The sequence below is a fragment of the Terrapene carolina genome, unplaced genomic scaffold (genome assembly GCF_002925995.2).
Source record: "Terrapene carolina triunguis isolate 2854851 unplaced genomic scaffold, T_m_triunguis-2.0 Scaffold51388, whole genome shotgun sequence".
Taxonomy (NCBI): domain Eukaryota; kingdom Metazoa; phylum Chordata; order Testudines; family Emydidae; genus Terrapene; species Terrapene triunguis.
The window spans coordinates 1-15,111 of record NW_020715739.1 but is presented as its reverse complement, the minus strand read 5'-3'; the positions used below and the strand labels follow the sequence as shown (position 1 = coordinate 15,111).

General features: G+C 56.7%; 1 protein-coding gene across 1 annotated transcript; it reads left to right on the top strand.

The window, feature by feature from the left end:
• Positions 1–197: 197 nt before the first annotated feature.
• Positions 198–3,867, top strand: LOC113405870 (HLA class II histocompatibility antigen, DRB1-9 beta chain-like; the record flags this gene model as incomplete). Its single annotated transcript, XM_026647161.2, has 5 exons — positions 198–467; positions 1,030–1,311; positions 2,091–2,201; positions 3,213–3,236; positions 3,603–3,867. Coding segments are annotated over 5 exons (701 nt in total), but the record flags the coding sequence as incomplete, so codon positions are not given.
• Positions 3,868–15,111: the final 11,244 nt, after the last annotated feature.

Sequence of the window (15,111 nt, the reverse complement as noted above, 5' to 3'; positions counted from 1 at the left end):
CCCCCCCCAGCTTGGTGTGTCTGCCCTATGCCCCCCCAGTCAGTGTTACTGTCACTCCCCTTCCCCGACATGGGCCTGCCTGCTGGGCTCCCCTGGGTCTGGGAGGGGTTCAGGATGGAGGGGGTTTGGGGGCTCTGGCTGTTCTCCCCTCTGCTGGGCTACGAGCTGAGCCCGTTTCCCCCCCCCCACCCCCACAGGGCGGTTCCTGCTCCAGTTCAAGTTTGACTGTCACTACACCAACGGCACCGAGCGGGTCCGGCTCCTGGTCAGGAACCTCTATGACCGGCAGCAGTTTGTGCAGTTCGACAGTGACTTGGGGGTGTATGTGGGAGAGACAGAGGTGGGGCGGCGCTGGGCCGAGGGCTGGAACAAGAACCAGGCGCACCTGGCGGCCAGGCGGGCTGAGGTGGACACGGTCTGCCGGCACAACTACGGGGTGGTTGAGCGTTTCCTCATCCACCGGAGAGGTGAGTGCGGGGGGGTGTGAGTGAGACACCGAGCGGGAGGGGGCTCAGCTGCTCCTGCGCTGGGTGGCAGCAGGGGGTGGGGGAACCAGGGTCTGGCTGCAGTGCCCCCTGTCGGCAGGGTGCAGAGCCCCAAGCCCGGGTCAGTCTCGGGGGTGACTGACCCTGTCTCTGCCCAGCCCCCCGCCCCTCTGAGGGATTCAGCCCCGAGCACCCCCCACTCAGACCCCCCAGGGCAGGCAACTGCTGCGGCTCCTACACCCCTTCCTGGGCTGGGGGGAGCCTGGCGATGGGGGCAGAACTTTCCACCCCCCCCACCTTGCCCCTCCCCCCTCGGGATGCCCCTGGCTGGGGTGTGGAGGCAGCCCCTGCTCCCTGGGCTGAGACCCCGTCTCCCTGGGCCCCAAGTCTCAGACAGTCCCTGGCTCTGTCCCCATGGGGGTGATGGGACACGACTCCCCTCGGGCCCTTTCTGTTGATCCTGGAGCTGGGGCCTTTCCCTGGGAGAGGGGGGTCACCCTGCTCTGTCTCCAGCCCATTTCCCAGCCCCCCTCTCTCCCCCCAGTTCAGCCCAAGGTGAGAGTTTCCCCCACGAAATCGGGGTCCCAGCCCCACCCCCACCTGCTGGTTTGCTCGGTGACGGGGTTTTACCCCGGGGGGATCGAGATCAAGTGGCTGAAGAACGGGCAGGAGCAGACGGCCGGGGTGGTGTCCACGGAGCTGCTCCAGAACGGAGACTGGACCTTCCAGATCCTGGTGATGCTGGAGATGAGCCCCCGGCGCGGGGACGTCTACACCTGCCAGGTGGAGCACATCAGCCTGCGGGGCCCCCTCGCCGTGCACTGGGGTAAGAGCCGCTGGGTGTGGGGCAGCCCCTGAGCCCGCAGGGCCAGCCCTCGGGGGATGGGCCTGGGGCACAGCGCTCACATGAGCCCTGATAACCCAAATCTATCGACCTGGGCTGGGAGCTCACGTCCACGGGCTCCACAATGCAGTATAGACACAACCGGAGTGGGGCAGTGACGGGGCGGGGAGAGGAGAAAAGTCTCCATAATAATGACTGGTCTGGAGAAGGGAGATCGGGAGCATCTGTTCTCCCTGTCTCAGCACAAGGACAAGGGGACACTCACTGGAATGGAAAGGGGTAAATTCACTCCTGGTAAAAGGAAAGACGTTTCCCACACGCTGTGTAATTAGCCTGTGGAACTCACTACCACAGGATATAACTGAGCCCAAGAACAGAGCAAGGTTCACACAGGGACTGGCTATTTCTGTGTCTCAGACTATCCAGGGCTAGACTCCGAGCCATCCCTTGGGTAGGGCAAATCGGAGGAACCGCCCCGTCACTTCCACCCCGGGTGCTTCACCCCCCCAGGGACGGCCCTGGCTGGACCAATTCATGCTAACAATGATCAGGGATATCCGACCTCGCATTGCAGGGCCTGAGCCGATCTCTGACAATCACAGACCAGAAGGAGCCCTGATGTGGGATAATCTGCCCCACAGCTGCTCCTGCAGGCCCTGGCCCCTGGCTCTGCCCTGGCCGGCGCTGGTCACTGGCGCGGACGGGAGCCCGGCCCGGAGGCCCCTCGCGCTGACCCGGCCCGTTCCATGTCCCTGTTTCAGAGGCGCAGTCTGACTCCGCCAGGAGCAAGATGCTGACGGGGGTTGGGGGGTTCGTGCTGGGGCTGATCTTCCTGGCGCCCGGACTCCTCATCTACCTGAAGAATAAGAAAGGTGAATGGCTCCGGGCGGGGGCGGGGCACCAGGGTGTCTCTGGGGGGATGTGGGGGTGGGGGGCTCAGGGGAATCTGGGCCTGGCTGCAGGCTCCCCCCCCCCCCCAGCGGGGGCTGCTCAGAGTCTGGCAGGGGCCTCCCGGTTTCTAGTCTCCTGGGTCCGGGGCTGGGTCAGACCCTCCCCCCTCCTAGGGCAGGGACAGAGCAGGGGCCATGGGTAGGGTTACCATACGTCCTCTTTTTCCCGGACATGTCCGGCTTTTCGGCACTCAAACCCCCGTCCGGGGGGAATTGCCAAAAAGCCGAACATGTCTGGGAAAATGGCGGCTCTGCTCCTCCCCTGACTCTTCGGCTCTGTTTAAGAGCCGAGCTGCCCGAGCGCTATGGGCTTCAGGCAGCCCCCTTGCCTCCGGACCCCAGCCGCCGACCGGGCACTTCCCCTCCCGGGCTCCAGCTGCGCTGGGCAAGCGCCGGCCGGGGGCGCAGGGTCTGGGGGCTGCCCGGCAAACGGTGAAGCCGGTAGCGCTGGGGCAGCCCTTTCCCCGTGGCTGGGAGTGGGAGGGAGGAGGGGGCGGAGTTAGGGCGGGGCTGGGGGTGGGGAAATAGGCGGGGCCAGGACCCGTGGAGGGTCCTCTTTTTTTATTTTTAAAATATGGTAACCCTAGCCATGGGGAGATCTCAATGTAGGGCCCCAGGGCCAGGCTGGGAGCTCCCACACTCCCCTCCCCCTGGCTGAGGCCCCAGGGTGGGACAGACCCCGACCCCTCGCGGTGCAAGGAGCTGCCCCTGCCCCGGGGCTCAGAGCGTTTCCGTCCCCTCCGCTGGGCAGGGATCCTGGGTCAGGGATTTACCCCCACCCCCGTTATTACTGTAACCCCAGGTCTGGGGGCCGGAGGGGGCTGGGTTTCTAGTGAGGGGCGTTCCATGCTGTGGGGCAGGGGCTGGAGCTCTGATCCCCGGGAACTGCTCCCCCCGCCCAGGGCTCTGACCATGTTTCTCTCTGTTTTTCAGGGCGCCCCGTTCCCCAACCTGCAGGTAATTTCAATCCCCCTCCCCCTGTTAAATCCGCTGCCCCCACACTGAGCACAGGCTGCCTGGGGCGCCCGTGGGGCGGCTGCTTCTGCCCCTCGGCCCCTCACACCCGCCTGGCTCAGCCCCTGGGCAGCTGGGCAATGGGGCGTTGGCCCCGCGGAGGAAGAGTCTGCGGCTCCCTCAGTTCCCGTTCAGGCTGATTCCCGAGCTGCTCCCGGGGGCAGAGGGTCCTGAGTCCTGCCGAGCATCGCTCAGCCCTGCGGCTGCCGGGCAGAGTCCCTGGGGCGCCCTGGGGCCTAGCAGAGAAAATCCCCCGTCCGTCCCGCTAGCCCCACGGCCAGGGGCTGATTTCTCTCCCTCTCCCCGCAGGGCTCCTGCGTTAGATCCTGGGCGTCGGATCCCCCGGCCGGCAGGAGTTTCCGTCCGTCTCCCCCAGCCCCTCGCCCAGCCCGGAGAATGCAGAACCTGGGGCCGGTCCCTTCCTGTCCCCGTCTACTCCCCGCGCTCTGCCCGACTCCAACCCGCGCTGCCCCCGCCTGGGGACCCGTCCCTGCCCCTCAGTCCCAGCAGGGCCCTGGGGCGACCCTGTCACTCTGTCGAGTGGCTCACGAGTGTGGGGACCAATCTCAGGGCACAGTTAGTAGCTGGGGCACGAACCCCAAATGGGCGAGTTCTGTACTGAGATTTCACCAAAGTATCGGGTGTGAACTCCGCAGGCCCTGTAACAACGTAACCGCGGAGCCACAGACAGTCCCCGTGGGCTCTCCGATCTGTCTGGCCACCCCAGCCAGCCTGCCCTTGTGATCGATCCATTGTCCCTTCCCCCACAAATCATAGCAATATTCGGATCAGTCCCTGTCCCCAAGGACCAGTCGCTTACCCCAGTTCAGCTGCGCCTTCCATCTCACTCCACAGACAGCGCTTGTAGCCAGTCCTGTAATAACCTCAGTAAAGATTTGTTAACTAAGATGAAGCACTGGGAGTTCTTGACAAGGTTAAAGCAGGTCACACACACACCAGGGAGTTACAGCCCTGGGGGCCCAAAGGTCACAGAAACTCCTGTCAGAAGCAAGCGCTGTGTGTGCTGTGGGGCTGACCCGGGCACAGCCAGGGGATCTGGTGCTTATCCCTGGTCATTCCTGCCCCTTCCCAGCCAGGCAGCGTCCAGTGAGGGATTTCTCCTGGACGGGGGTTTTCATGCCCTTCCTGCCCCTGTTCCAGCTGATGGGCCGAGCGCCTCCACCTCTCCTCTTCGTGGGGGAATGTGGGGAGGGCTGTCAAAGTCTTGTGTCCTCTGAGGTCCCCCATGGGGCTTGTCTACACACCCAGCACTGCTGTAGCACGTCTGGTGAAGACGCTTCGTGGCGATGGGTGGGAGATCTGCCCTTGGCCTGATAACCCATCTCTGCGTGCGGCAGGGGAGTGGGGGGGCGACGCTCTCCGCTGACAGCGCCAGGCACACGAGTGCTTGTGTCAGTGTCACTTACGTCACTCCGGGAGGTGGTTTATTCACACAGGGGCATGCGCCGGGGGGGGGGGGGGGGTCAAGCAGGGGCAGCCCCCCCCCTCAGCGCAGGCACAGAACTCCCCCAGCCCCGGGGGGAGATGACAGGTCCCCAAGCCCTGGAGCCGTGAGGGGAGATCCAGCTCTGGAGGAGCCAACTCCTCCAGACACATAAGAACGGCCGTACCGGGTCAGACCAAAGGTCCATCTAGCCCAGTATCCTGTCTTCTGACAGTGGCCAATGCCAGGTGCCCCAGAGGGAGTGAACCTAACAGGTAATGATCAAGTGATCTCTCTCCTGCCATCCATGTCCACCCTCTGACAAACAGAGGCTAGGGACACCATTCCTTACCCATCCTGGCTAATAGCCATTAATGGACTTAACCTCCATGAATTTATCTAGTTCTCTTTTAAACCCTGTTATAGTCCTAGCCTTCACAACCTCCTCAGGCAAGGAGTTCCACAGGTTGGCTGTGTGCTGTGTGAAGAACAACTTCCTTTTATTTGTTTTAAACTTGCTGCCCATTAATTTCATTTGGTGGCCCCTAGTTCTTATATTATGGGAACAAGTAAATAACTTTTCCTTATTCACTTTCTCCACATCACTCATGATTTTATAGACCTCTATCATATCCCCCCTTAGTCTCCTCTTTTCCAAGCTGAAAAGTCCTAGCCTCTTTAATCTCTCCTCATATGGGACCTGTTCCAAACCCCTAATCATTTTAGTTGCCCTTTTCTGAACCTTTTCTAGTGCCAGTATATCTTTTTTGAGATGAGGAGACCACATCTGTACGCAGTATTCGAGATGAGGGCGTACCATGGATTTATATAAGGGCAATAAGATACTCTGTCTTATTCTCTATCCCTTTTTGAATGATTCCTAACATCCTGTTTGCTTTTTTGACCGCCTCTGCACACTGCGTGGACATCTTCAGAGAACTATCCATGATGACTCCAAGATCTTTTTCCTGACTTGTTGTAGCTAAATTAGCCCCCATCATGTTGTATGTATAGTTGGGGTTATTTTTCCCAATGTGCATTACTTTACATTTATCAACATTAAATTTCATTTGCCATTTTGTTGCCCAATCACTTAGTTTTGTGAGCTCTTTTTGAAGTTCTTCACAGTCTGCTTTGGTCTTAACTATCTTGAGCAGTTTAGCATCATCTGCAAACTTTGCCACCTCACTGTTTACCCCTTTCTCCAGATCATTTATGAATAAGTTGAATAGGATCGGTCCTAGGACTGACCCTTGGGGAACACCACTAGTTACCCCTCTCCATTCTGAGAATTTACCATTAATTCCTACCCTTTGTTCCCTGTCTTTTAACCAGTTCTCAATCCATGAAAGGACCTTCCCTTTTATCCCATGACAGCTTAATTTACATAAGAGCCTTTGGTGAGGGACCTTGTCAAAGGCTTTCTGGAAATCTAAGTACACTATGTCCACTGGATCCCCCTTGTCCACATGTTTGTTGACCTCTTCAAAGAACTCTAATAGATTAGTAAGACACCATTTGCCTTTACAGAAACCATGTTGACTATTGCTCAACAGTTTGTTTTTCTATGTGTCGGACAATTTTATTCTTAACTATTGTTTCAACTAATTTGCCTGGTACCGACATTAGACTTACCAGTCTGTAATTGCCGGGATCACCTCTAGAGCCCTTTTTAAATATTGGTGTTACATTAGCTAACTTCCAGTCATTGGGTACAGAAGCCGATTTAAAGGACAGGTTACAAACCCTAGTTAATAGTTCTGCAACTTCACATTTGAGTTATTTCAGAACTCTTGGGTGAATGCCATCTGGTCCCGGTGACTTGTTAATGTTAAGTTTATCAATTATTTCCAAAACCTCCTCTTGTGACACTTCAATCTGTGACAGTTCCTCAGATTTGTCACCTGCAAAAGCCGGCTCAGGTTTGGGAATCTCCCTAACATCCTCAGCCGTGAAGACTGAAGCAAAGAATCCATTTAGTTTCTCCGCAATGACTTTATCGTCTTTAAGTGCTCCTTTTGTATCTCGATCATCAAGGGGCCCCACTGGTTGTTTAGCAGGCTTCCTGCTTCTGATGTACTTAAAAAACATTTTGTTATTACCTTTGGAGTTTTTGGCTAGCCGTTCTTCAAACTCCTCTTTGGCTTTTCTTATTACGTTCTTGCACTTAATTTGGCAGTGTTTATGCTCCTTTCTATTTGACTCACTAGGATTTGACTTCCACTTTTTAAAGGAAGTCTTTTTATCTCTCACTGTTTCTTTAATATGGTTGTTAAGCCACGGTGGCTCTTTTTTAGTTCTTTTACTGTGGTTCTTAATTTGGGGTATACACTGAAGTTGGGCCTCTATTATGGTGTCTTTAAAAAGCGCCCATGCAGCTTGCAGGGATTTCACTTTAGTCACTGTACTTTTTAACTTCACGGGGGGGGGCACAGAAAGGGCCCCTCCAAAACTGGCCACATTTTTGTTCCTGTGCACGCCTGTGCGACACCCCGAGTGATGTCAATCACACTGACACGCATGCAGTGCAGACTGACCCTAGGGTGTCTGTCGCTGGGCCGGGTGGAGAGAACCCAGCCTGGGCACTCTGGTGTTTCACACCTGGTGCCGCGTCTCCTGCTTGGGGTCACTGATTCAGAGCAAACCCTTCCCTGTTGCCGGACAGCCTGGGACACGCTGGTCTAGGTGAGACTGATGCAGACAGCCATTGCCAGCGTCTCACAGTCTGGCCCCACTGGGATCCATCTAACCCCATTTTAACAGTGTGAACACACGGTTGAGCCCGGCGGGGCATGGCGTGGGGGCCGGATCTGATTGGGGGGGCAGGAGCCCATGGGGCAGCTCTGAGTGGGGGGTGATTCCTGGGGGAGGCTGTGGGCTTGTTCCCAGGCTGTACGGGCTCGTTCCCAGGCTGTACGGGCTCCTTGCCCAGGGGTGGGGAGAGTGGGGAGGGAGCATCGGGAGCCCCAGGGAGGGGGACCCCAAAATCCCTTTCCCAGGGGAGAGGCAGCTGAGAGATGCTCCCGTCCCAAGCCCGGGCTGCAGGGACCAGCCTGACACCCCCAGCCCTGGGGGCTCGGCCATGGGGCACAGGGCTGGGGAGCAGCTCAGGGGCAGCACACGGGGGGGGGCAGTTATTACCCAGCATTCCAACCCCCCCGCCCCCAGGGAGTCACAGCCCCTCCCCCGTGGGGCCCAGAGATTCACTCCCCAGCCACCCCAGAGCCCCGTCCCCAGCAGAGTCCCAGACCCGTGTCCAGGGGGTTGGCTCTGAGCTCCAGTATTTGCTGGCAGTTAGCAGGTGTGACAACATGGGAATTGTCTGTGATGCTGTTATGAGTCCTGTGTGTGCCTCAGTTTCCCCCATATGCTGCACTGTTACCCAGTGGGGCGGGGAAGGACTGTCTGCTCTCAGGGCAGGCTGGGAGCCACAGGTGTGGGTATCACCCAGCTGCTGGGGCCGAAGGCCCCATATCAGTGGAGCAGCTGAGAATGGCAGATCCAGTGGCCGGTACATTAACACACCGAGCACCCAGCGCCCCAGGGGGAGATGGACTCCCCCCCTCTCCGCAGGGGGCTGAGCAGTGACCCGCAGCTGGAGAGCAAAGGGCTGGGAGGGGTGGGGGAGGAGGAGCTGGCTTCTGGGAGGAGTCGGGGCTCCCACCTGGCATCTGCCGAAGGAGGAGAGACAGAGGGAGCCTGAGCCCAGGGGGTCCCTGCAGCCGGGCTGGGTGCTGGGCTGGCCATGGGCCGAGCTGTAACGCTCCATCCTCTGGGTTCCCCTCAGGCCTCCCCGTGCTGGGGCCAGCTGGTGAATAAACCCCCTGTTCTGACAGCGCCATGTGTGTCCCGGCAAACGCTGGGCCGGGGGCACTGAGCCCCGAAGAGTGGCCAGGTCTCCCCCAGGGTCTGCAGAGACAGCAACTCTCAGGGGGAAAGCATCACAGAGAGACATATAAAAACCAATAACCGGATGTAACCATGCCCTGAGCAGCAGGAATTGCCCGTCTCCCACATGGGGCATCGGATGGGCCCAGGCTCTTCCCCGCCCGCCCGCCAGAATTGGGGCCCCGGGACCAAAGCCCCATCTGTCACTGGATCCAAAGCAAGGCCCCGAGCCTGTTAAATGCCATCTCTCTAGCCTCAGTTTGTTTTGTGGCCCTCACCTCTCCTCTGGCCCAGGCCTGCCAGTCTGGGCAACCCGCCCCGGGCGGGGGGACGTCTCTGAGCCAAGCACTGCAGTGATCACCCCCCACTGCTGTTAGTACCTGGGGAGCTGCGGTGACACCCCCCGCCCCCGGAGCAGATCAATCCCTGCCCGCAGTGATCCATAAACCCTTCATGGACGTAACCCAGCGTGGGCCCCACAGACACCGCCCGGGGCTGGGATATCCCCTTCCTCATGGAGAAGTCAGGGACCCAGGTGGCCCGACTGGCATTCTCGGGGAATCCATGGCTCACGGCCTGGCCAGGTACCAGCTGGGAGAGCTGCATTCCCTGTCGCATGGATCAGCCCACACCATTCGCTGGGGCACCAGGCTCCATTAGTCCCCTGGCCTGAGCCCCTGTCACTGGCTGCGGGCCGGCGAGGGGTCAGTACAGACATGGCGACGTCTCCAGGACAGACAGGGCTGTAGATTGCAGAGGGTGTGTGTGTGTGTGTGCGTGCGCGTCCGCGTCCCTGTTCATGGTGTTGCAGCAGCGCAGCCTGTCAGAGTTGGCTGTGAAACCCAGAACTGGTTTCTCACAGTCGCGGCTCCCCAGAGCTGGGTCTCTGCTCAGGGCTGCCCCCCGTTCCCAGCCGGCCCGTGGGCGCCGTTAGACCAGACGCCCTTGTCTGGCTGCCCCGGCTCACACAGACCCGTGACGGGGCGGGCGGGTACCACAGCGAGGGACAATCTCCGGCAATCCCCTGCCAGCAGCTGACGGCTGGTACCTGCTCCCTTGGCTGGGGATGGGCCCGGTCTGTCGCCTCCACTATTGCAGGCTCTGGTTTCATGCAGCCCTTCCCCCTCCATGGCCGAGATCCCCCCCTTCTGCCAGCCCCACCCTGCACTGCTCCCCGTTCCCAGGCAGGGCTGGGGTCTGGATGCCGCCAGCCCCCACCTGACACGGGTCACGGGCTCTGCCCAGGTCTGACTAACATACAAACACCCTCTAGCCACGCCAGGGGACGCTCCCCAGCCCACCCCACACCGGAGCTACCGGCCGCTGGAAGGGAGCCGGGGGCCCCCCAGCCCAATAGACAGGACCAGGAGCTGCAAGAGCCCCAGCGGGGGGGGGGGGAGGGGGTAAATGTTGACTGGAGCCAGGTATCTGAGGCCAAGGCCCCTGCCAATGCCCGTTAGTGAGGTCAGCCGTGATCAGGAACGGGGCCCCTCCCAGCCTGGCCAGGATCTCACCCGTCCTAGGCACGGGGCAGGTGTCAGACACGGAGATAGCACAGAGCTCTCTGTAACCCACCCAGGGTCTGATCGCCCCGTCCTCCTCCGGTACCCGCACAGCGGGGGCTGCCCATGGACGGTCGGATCCCGCCTCACGCCGGCCCGGCAGCGATTTCCTCCGCCGTGCTCCAGGCTGCCTCCTGGTGACCCTGAGGGGTGGGCTCCTTACTGGGGCCTGGGCTCCCGGCTCCAGCTGGTGGCAGCCAGCGAGGGGCGTCCCCCCCGCTCCCGGGAAAACACCTGCTGATAACCCGGCCGCCCGCGCTGATCTCTGCTCGCTGGGCAGGGTCAGTGACCAGGGCGGGCTGGGGAGTCCGGGGAGGGGCTGGCTGGTGGGTCTCGCCCACATGCTCAGGGTCTAACTGATAGACAGATTTGGGGTCAGGAAGGAATTTCCCCCCCAGCTCAAATGGCAGAGACCCTGGGGGGGTTTCGCCTTCCCCTGCAGCCTGGGACATGGGTCACAGGCAGGTTTAAACTAGGGTCAATGGTGGCATCTCTGTAACTTTAAGTCTTTAACCCACGGTTTGAGGGTGTCAGTGACTCAGCCAGAGCTCGGGGTCTGTTACAGGAGCGGGTGGGGGAGGGGCTGCGGCCTGCGATGTGCAGGGGTCAGACTAGATTATCTGGATGGTCTCTTGTGGCCTTAAAGTCTATGAGTCTATGAGCAAGAGGCCTGGGAGTCAGGATGTTACCTGCACAAAACTCTCTCTCACTCACACACTCTAGGGGCACCCACCCTCACCTGCTCCTAGGGCCCAGCCGTAACCCTCTTAATTTAGGCACCCACCCACCCCTGCCCTTCTGTGGGCTCAGGCGTAACCCTCTGTAACGATGCGGTTCTGGCGGGACCCAACGGAGAGTATCAATTCAGGACAAATTGCTTAAAACAGGGCAGTTACAGCCCAAGGCTGGGGTTTTTCCACCTCCAAGGCACCAAACCAGCCAGCCAGAGAGGACTTTGGTCTCACCCCACTGGCTAACCACAAGTCACACAAGCAATTCCCTCAGACACTCCAGTTCCCCAGTATCACCACCAGTGCCACTCGTTATGGGGACAAATGGTTATGAAAACCAAGACCCCAGTAAAAGAAAAAGGTTCTCTCGATCCCAAAGGACCAAGCCCCAGACCCAGGTCAATATACAAATCAGATCTTACCCACAAATCACGCTGTTGCCAACCCTTTGGAATCTAAAATCTAAAGGTTTATTCATAAAAGGAAAAAGACAGAGATGAGAGCTAGAATTGGTTAAATGGAATCAATTACATACAGTAATGGGACAGTTCTTGGTTCAGGCTTGTAGCAGTGATGGAATAAACTGCAGGTTCAAATCAAGTCTCTGGAACATCCCCAGCTGGGATGGGCCCTCAGTCCTTTGTGTAGAGCTTCAGTTTGTAGCAAAGTCCCTCCAGAGGTAAGAAGCAGGATTGAAGACAAGATGGAGATGAGGCAGCCAGGGCCGGCTCTAGGCACCAGCAAAGCAAGCAGGTGCTTGGGGCGGCACATTTGCAGGGGCGGCAGCCGGGGGATCCAGCCTGGGAGCTGAGAACCAACAGGGGGCCCTGGGAGCTGTAGTTCCTTGGTTAGCTCCCTGCCTATAGAGCCAGCCCTGGAGCAGGGAAAGAACTACATTTCCCAGCATTCCCTCGGCCGCAATTAACAGGAAAGGGAGGGGGAAGAAGTATAGAACTGAAACCTCATGTTGCAGCTTGCTGTGAATGGTAGGGGCAGAGCCAGCTCTAGGTTTTTTTGCTGCCCCCCACCCCAGCCCTGGCCCCCACCCGCACCCCCTGCCGCCTCAGCTCTGGGCTCTTCTCCCCCACACCCGCACCCCCTGCCGCCCCAGCCCTGGGCTCTTCCCCCCCCCCACTCGCACCTCCTGCTGCCCCAGCCCTGGGCTCTTCTCCCCCACACCTGCACCCCCTGCCGCCCCAGCCCTGGCCCCCACCCGCACCCCCTGCCGCCCCAGCCCTGGGCTCTCCCCGCACCCACACCCCCTGCCGCCCCAGCCCTGGGCTCTTCCTCCCCCCCCCCGCACCCACACTCCCTGCCGCTCCAGCTCTGGCCCCCACCTGCACCTCCTGCCGCCCCAGCCCTGGGCTCTCCCCCAAAGAAAGAATTGGGTGGACTAAATGGACAGTGGCCCTCTCTATCTGAAGCCTAGCAAGGGAGGTACGTGGATCCCACTAGAATTTAAAATGAAAAGTAAGGGAGGGGAGGCTCTACTAGAGGACCTGGGCAGCTTTAGATACAGTACCAGGCACGTAGGAGGATTTACACTTCTGAGCCATGGAAGCAGAAATTGACTTTTCCTTTCCAGATATAGCTAGATAATATTCAGAAAGGGAATCCAGCACCTGCCTTCCAGATTTGAACACCCTCAAAATTCAGGAGTGCTCAAGCTCAGTTTGGGCAGCTGTTACTTCATTTCTCCCAAATCAAATATACTGATCCACTGTAACTTGCTGTAGAAAAAGTAGAATAAATTGAGCAAGAAATGCTTCCCAGTGGTTATTAGGACTGGAATTGCTATTTTCAACAGCCATTGCCTTTTGTTTGTTTGTTTGTTTGTTTGTTTGTTTGTTTGTTTAAAAGGAAGACAGTGATATCGCATTGGCAAATTCCCCACAGAAACAAAGAGTGGAACAAAAGAATAATAAAGGCACCTCAACTTTTCCTCATTTATGTAGGACAGTCTTATAATATGCATCCAGATATCCTCCAATCACACAAGCTGAAAATTGTTACTGCAGTTCTGTAACCATCTGGGAACCAATCCTGTCTGTGTTCTGTGCACATCCAAAATTCCTGCTGAATGACCTGCCCTGGGAGCGAGTTACCCGTGACCCAGGGCTGGGGCGGCAGGAGGGTGCAGTTGGGGGGAGGGGGGGAGAGAGAGCCCAGGGCTGGCGGGGGGCGGTGGGGCAGCCAAAAATTTTTTTGCTTGGGGCAGCAAAAAACCTAGAGTCGGCCCTGGAGGCATCAGCCTTTTATAGTCCTTTCCAGGTGTAAGAACACCTCTTTGTTCTTCCTGTGGAAAATTACAGCAAAATGGAGTCTGGAGTCACATGGGCAAGTCCCTGCATACTTTGCTGAGTGACAAGGCGTATTTGCCTTCTCTCAATGGGTCAATTGTGTAGCTGATGGTCCTTAATGGGCCATCAAGCAGGCTAGGCAGAGCTGACACCAACTTGTCTGGGGTGTCACCCAGCAGCATAGCATAAGTTTGAAATACAAACAGTACAGAGCCAACATTCATAACTTCAACTACAAAAATGATACACACATATAGACAGCACAACCAGCCAACCATAACCTGGTCGTAGACACCTTATATGACCCCCTTTACATAAGATTTGGTGCCACTACAGGACCTTGGTTGCAACCATGTTCTATATGGTCCCAGATTACATCAATAATGTCACACCCTCTTAATTTAGGCACCCACCCACCCCTACCCTTCTGTGGGCTCAGGCGTAACCTTACACTCTGCGGGTGTGCGGGGGCTTTTACCAGGGAAAGAGCCTCACACAGTAATATCCTGATCCTCTATTTGTTACCAATCCCCACAAACAGATGCACACGCTACACACACAGCTCACCACTCCCAATAAAACACATGAACTTTTCTTGCTGGCCAGTCAGGATCAGGTCCACGTGGGGAACTCCAGTCTCTACACGGTGTTATTGGCAGAGAGTTGAGATCTGGCAGCTCTGATCTTGGGCCATGTCCTGGAGTTGGTTCCAGAGAACTTCCTTTTAGACCCAGTTTATAGAGTGAAACTTGAGTCCTGCTTAGCTGCACCTTAACCAATTATCTTACTAAAATTTTACTAACCAATCCTAACATATTGTAACGTAATTCTCTAACCAATCCTACCCCACCACCCTAATTGATTTACACCTAGAAAAATTAATTATACAGCAGACAGAAACAATCAAAGAACCAGACAAATCATACAGACAAACAATAGGGAAGAGGGGACAATAATGACAGAATAATAAAGAAATGAGGATTTCATAACCCCAACTATTGAGAAGTGATTTCTTGCCAAACAGATGCTATCAAACTAAGTTTTCTTTAACCATCTTAAGATCTGTTTCTGTATCTGGTGATAGTGGGGGCCATTAGGAAGCGGTTTCCTTCTTAATAGCCTGATATTAAATTGCTTTAATGTAATTTAGATGGAATGTGAGGAGGATGTGACTTCCTGCTTCTCAGCTAATGGCTGCTGCTCTTTCAATCTGGCTGCAGACGAAGGCCGTAGGCTTTAGGCCTGACAATATGGCTGCAGACAAAGGCCTGATCCTTGCAGTCCCCTCCTTAATGACGCTTTTACTAAAGCCGTCATTACTATTGCAGGAGTCCAATGCTCAGACCTGCTGAGCTTGGGTTTGCCTCCTGTGTATAATTAACAAGAGCCTTATTTGACTTTGCATGCCGGCTTCCTGTAGGCTTCGGACAGTTCTCTTCACCCAGCAAGCCAAAGCAATTATGCTGACTAATAAAGCAAGTTGTATTCCAATGATCACCACAGTGGGGTGAACCATGATATTTAGCACACCCGTTGCAGAAGGTGACAACCCCAATAGTGTTTCCCACCAGGAGTAATGACCTGCATCTTCAATAGTTTTTAGCACAGTGATTTCTGCATGATCGTGTTGTACTTCAATACGTATTTGTTCTCCTGTCTGTGCAATATACAGTAAATGCGAAAGTAACATAGGATGGTGTGACGTTATCTGATTGTAATGTGAACGTATAGATCATTGTTGCAACCATTGTTCTATATTTGCAACAAATCTTGTACAATATGGGCCAAGTAAGACGTCTATGAAAAGGTCGTGATTGGCTGGTGATGATGATGCTCTCTGGGTGCATGTATCGTTTTTGTATTTGAAGTTGGCTTCAAAGTATTAGTATTGGC